Raw genomic sequence first — 5,287 nt, 5'->3', positions numbered from 1 at the left:
GAAGAGTGGAGAGGGGACAGGCAGGACGGGGTGGTGCTGCCGCTGGTTCCGGTAGCAGGGGCAAGACTGAACGGCGACGGAGCAAGCTGCAGATAGGTAGAAGGAACGTCCGTCCGTGGTGCATGGCATGGCAGCGCAGCGCAGTAACCCGACCCATTCCAGCCGAAGCGAGCCGGTGGAAGATGACTGATGGTCTGGACTGCGTGTGGCCCAGCCACCGACACCGTCCCCGGCTCCACGCAACGAATCATCCACCCATGCCACCAGGCCCAGGGCCCAGGCCCGCACCTCACGTGTCCCGTTGCCTTCGCTGCCCCGCGATTTCATTAACGAACTGCCCCACGCAGACGCAGCGCTAATCGCTGAATCAGTCGGACCGACCGCGACCCGACGACACAAGTCCGCCATTGCCGATCCCGATGAAAGTGCCATTCCTATACTGCGTTAATTAATCTCTGTCGCGTTGCATCACCCTCCTTGTTTCAGGGGGCAGATTACGCTAATCCAGCCGCGCGAACTCGTGCGTAAAAAGGCCGTCCTCTGCTCCTCCCGTCTACTACTCCAGCTGGAAGCAGGAGCCAGAGGTGGTAATCATAGGGGGAGGCTGTATAAAGGCTGGGCTTGTCCCGAGCTCACCGGCGCTGGATCCCCCCGCCGCTGTCTCGTCTTCCTCGCCGGATCCTCAGTTCCTCACTGAACTAGTGTCTGTCTGACAGTCTCTCCCCCCACTGCCATTTCCTTCCAGCTCTATCCTCTAGCTAGCTAGCTACGCGCCGTGTCGGATGAGGAGGTGAGCGGGAGCCACAGCCAGCAAGAATCGTGTGCAATGGCGCCGTGGTGGGGGCAGGATGCGCGGATAGGAGCCGGCGGCGGAGGCGGGACGCCGGTGGTGGTCAAGATGCAGACCCCGGACTGGGCCATCTCGGAGGTGCCGCCGTCGCCGGGGTCCCCGGCCGCGGGGGGCAAGGACGGGCGGGGCAAGAACGCGCGCCAGATCACCTGGGTGCTGCTCCTCAAGGCGCACCGCGCGGCGGGCAAGCTCACGGGCGCCGCCTCCGCGGCCCTCTCCGTGGCCGCCGCCGCGCGGCGGCGGGTGGCGGCGGGCCGGACCGACTCCGACTCCGACGCCGACGCCCCGCCGGCGCCCGGGGACGAGAGCCCCGAGATGCGCACCAGGTTCTACGGCTTCCTCCGCGGCTTCCTCCTCCTCTCCGTCCTCCTCCTCGCCGCCGACGTCGCCGCGCACGCGCGGGGGTGGCACCTCGTCGGCCTGGACGACGTGGGCGGCCTCTTCGCCGCGGGGTACGGGGCATGGATGCGCGCCCGCGCGGCATACCTCGGCCCGGCGCTGCAGTTCCTCACCAACGCCTGCGTCGTGCTCTTCATGATCCAGAGCGCCGACAGACTCGTCCTCTGCCTCGGCTGCTTCTGGATCAAGCTCAGGGGGATCAAGCCCGTGCCCCTCTCATCCGCCGCCGGCAAAGGGGCGGACGACGACGTCGAGGCCGACCTGGACGAGTTCCCCATGGTGCTCGTGCAGATTCCAATGTGCAACGAGAAGGAGGTGAGCAAAATTCCCACTTCGCTTCCCAATTTCCAATGCCCAGTTCCGCATTGGCGGTTCCAGAGATCGAAAGATTCGGATTTGAGTTGCAATTTGGGGACCTGCCTCAACGGGTGGATGGGAACTAGTGTAGTGTGTAGGGCAGTTTAGATTGGGTTATCTTGGGTGTAGTGCCGCCGACGCATAATACTGGCCTCTATCACTTTGGGATTGGAGTGCTGCTCACTACAAGATAGAATGAAACGGTTTCTCTTTTCCACCAAACTCAAAAGTGGAATTGTTTGGTGGGCTGAAAATTCGGTTTCGGGGTTGCAGGGTTTGGACCAAATAGTTTCGTTTTTGGGGATGCGGTGCTTGAGTGTTTCTAAAGAACACTTGTGTCTTGCTAGTTTTGCAACTTCTTTTCAGTTCCATGACACACTCTAGATGTCGCTGTCAATTAGCTCATTCCTTTCAAGTAGACGGCAATATAAGCTTCATTTTAAACGATCCTACATCAAGGGAAATCCGGAGTAAACTGTGCAATTCATTTTGTAACCTGCATCAGATGTAGCTCATTCCTTTGATCGATATGCATGTTTGCAGGTGTATCAGCAATCCATAGGAGCTGTCTGCAACCTGGACTGGCCAAGATCCAACTTCTTGGTGCAGGTGTTGGATGATTCTGACGATGCCGTGACTTCAGCTCTCATCAAGGAGGAGGTTGAGAAGTGGCAACGGGAGGGTGTCCAGATATTGTACAGACACCGGGTGATCCGTGACGGCTACAAGGCTGGAAACCTCAAGTCGGCCATGAACTGCAGCTACGTCAAGGATTACGAGTTTGTTGTCATCTTTGATGCGGATTTCCAACCACAAGAAGATTTCCTAAAGCTAACAGTGCCCCATTTCAAGGTTAGCTGAATTTTTTCACACATTCGCGTTACATTCTTATCTAAGGGCGACTCCGTGAAAGTTCTGTCATCTGACTAGCTGTGGGTGGTACTTCCAGGGCAAAGAGGATGTTGGACTAGTTCAGGCAAGGTGGTCTTTTGTAAACAAGGACGAGAACTTATTAACTCGGCTGCAATATATAAATCTGTGCTTCCACTTTGAGGTGGAGCAGCAGGTTAATGGGGCATTCCTCAATTTCTTTGGGTTCAACGGAACCGCTGGAGTGTGGAGAATCAAGGCACTCGAGGACTCTGGAGGATGGATGGAGAGAACAACAGTTGAAGACATGGATATTGCTGTCCGGGCACATCTCAAGGGGTGGAAGTTTCTGTATCTTAATGATGTTGAGGTACAAAAATAAACTCTCTTATGGTTTTTTGAAATTTCCATATGTTGTTATGAAAATTATATTTAATGCTGAAATTGCAACGAATCATTCAAACTGTGGTACATGATTTCCCTTTCAGTGCCAGTGTGAATTGCCCGAGTCATATGAAGCATACAGAAAGCAACAACATCGATGGCATTCTGGTCCGATGCAGTTGTTCAGACTCTGCTTTATGGACATCATTAAATCAAAGGTACTTATCTTATAGGCGTATTCTCTTGTAAATACACTTGGTTGTCCTTTTCTTGCCATTGAGAATTGTTGCTGCATTCAGTACAGTTGATTAAGGCACACCGGCAGGATGAATATTTTCCAGAAAGCACGAGTAGTATATATGTTTGCAAGTTTTCATCATTAAATTATACAGTTATGTAAACTTTGTTCTGGTTGTAGTTCAGTCAATCAAAATCTAGTAGCATCGAACGTAGGTTGCAGTACCAAACTAATTACCGGGTTTCTTGGAAATTGACTTCTACAGACTGAATCAGTTGTTACTTTTGTGGCTTGAGCCTTCCATGCATCCATCCTGTTCCTTCACAATATAGGACACTTGTTTGTATTATGCTGCAGAACGGGAAAAGGGTCTTGTTTGGGTTTCTCTTCCATAACAATCACCTATTTTTTGGTGGTTCTTTATTAAACATATAATTAGATTAACATATTGACTTGTTTGCTTTCCTAAATTCCATTGTTTTCAATGCTCGCCATTCACGTTTTTCCTGCACATATCTTTGACATTTAATGAAGCCTATTTGGTCAAATCTAGCATACAGTCAAATCTGTGTGAATTGTGCAAAAGCACAACTTAGTTTTCAAGATGCATGCTTTTCCTTTGTCATTTTCTATTTAACATTTGATCAGCATGCTTAACTTTCACATTCCCCACTTTTTTATGTATCATTACAGCAGGGATGACATTACTTAACTCTGTTGCAGATTGGTTTTTGGAAGAAGTTCAACCTCATATTCCTCTTCTTTCTCCTCCGCAAACTTATTTTGCCCTTCTATTCCTTCACACTTTTCTGTGTTATCCTTCCCATGACAATGTTTGCTCCTGAAGCTGAGCTACCTGCTTGGGTAGTATGCTACATTCCAGCAATCATGTCCTTACTTAACATACTCCCAGCACCAAAGTCCTTCCCATTCATTGTACCCTACCTTTTGTTCGAGAACACCATGTCAGTGACCAAATTCAACGCCATGATCTCTGGCTTGTTCCAGCTCGGGAGTGCCTATGAGTGGGTTGTCACCAAGAAATCAGGCCGTTCTTCTGAGGGCGATCTCGTCGCCCTTGTCGAGAATGAGAAGCAATCTAAGCACCAGAGAGTAGGGTCTGCGCCCAATCTTGACTCCCTAGCAAAGGAGGAGTCCCGCCCTAAAGTGGATCCCCAAAAGAAGAAACACAATAGGTTATACAGAAAAGAACTAGCACTCTCCTTCCTTCTCTTGACAGCAGCTGCTCGCAGCTTGCTGTCGGTTCAAGGCATACATTTCTACTTCCTTCTGTTCCAAGGAGTCTCGTTCTTGCTGGTCGGACTCGATCTTATTGGCGAGCAAGTTGAGTGATAGGATACAAGGAGTATAATGGGATTTTTCTTTCTTCATTTGAAGCGCGTCGAACATGCCAAACTATACACGATTTGAAGCATACCGTACGCGAGAAGCTCCGGCTGATGGTCCTCGCTTGTAAGTGGGTTACAGTCGGATCAGAGACACTGAAATGTTGGTTGGGGTTGTAGATATATTGGCTTGGGACTCGGCCTGTGAGATATAGTCCTTGATGTCTCATTCTTTTGTAAGAATCTTTCAGTGGTTAACTAGATTGGGTTATTTTCTTCTTGACAGTTTACCTTCAAATGGAGTGATACTACTGTCGCGTCTGTAATGTACTTTGGCCCGGTACTACGAATGCATAGTGATACTTGTTCTGCAGCACACAATGAAATGTTTCTGCGTTGCCTGTTGTATTTCGTGAATATGATCCATGGAATGAGAGGAATATTACTTTGGCTTGAGATCCGCATCCGGAGTCGACGAGCCCTGTTTGGTTTTTGTCACATCCTGAAAGGGACAATTAGACTAAGTTTCAGGGCTTTGTTCCCTTGGATTTGCGAACAGTCCATGTGGCTGCGAATAGGAAATACCTTGTGTGATTGTCCTCTGCGACGAACTGTTGATGCTGTTATGCTGTCGTCTTCAACACTTGCAGTCTGGTACCATGCTACTTTGGTGGAGCAGTTCGGTAATGAGAAATATATATATGTGTCGAACAGTTGTGTTACTGTATGCTGCCAAAGTGAACGAAAGGTGGGTAACATGCTTGCCAACACGCTCGGACCTGCGCACAGAGTGTCCCCTGGTAGTGAAAAGGAGCCGAAAGAAGTCTCCCTGCCGCATATGCT

At 50.2% G+C, this 5,287-nt stretch overlaps 1 protein-coding gene across 1 annotated transcript; it reads left to right on the top strand.

Moving 5' to 3' along the window:
- Nucleotides 1-581: 581 nt before the first annotated feature.
- On the top strand, nt 582-4,875 carry LOC124665788 (probable xyloglucan glycosyltransferase 1). The gene is made up of 5 exons (XM_047203166.1): nt 582-1,564; nt 2,150-2,458; nt 2,556-2,846; nt 2,965-3,078; nt 3,822-4,875. Exons 1-5 carry the CDS (start codon nt 827-829, stop codon nt 4,449-4,451), a joined length of 2,082 nt encoding a protein of 693 aa, XP_047059122.1. The 5' UTR covers nt 582-826; the 3' UTR covers nt 4,452-4,875.
- Nucleotides 4,876-5,287: the final 412 nt, after the last annotated feature.

This window comes from Lolium rigidum, chromosome 6 (genome assembly GCF_022539505.1).
Source record: "Lolium rigidum isolate FL_2022 chromosome 6, APGP_CSIRO_Lrig_0.1, whole genome shotgun sequence".
Taxonomy (NCBI): Eukaryota; Viridiplantae; Streptophyta; class Magnoliopsida; order Poales; family Poaceae; genus Lolium; species Lolium rigidum.
This window is presented reverse-complemented; position numbering and strand designations above follow the sequence as displayed.

Coding starts and splice junctions, on each gene's coding strand:
- LOC124665788 (XM_047203166.1), top strand. CDS start 827: ATGGCGCCGTGGTGGGGGCAGGATGCGCGGATAGGAGCCGGCGGCGGA. Junction 1,565..2,149: donor CAATGTGCAACGAGAAGGAG/GTGAGCAAAATT, acceptor GCATGTTTGCAG/GTGTATCAGCAATCCATAGG. Junction 2,847..2,964: donor TGTATCTTAATGATGTTGAG/GTACAAAAATAA, acceptor TTTCCCTTTCAG/TGCCAGTGTGAATTGCCCGA.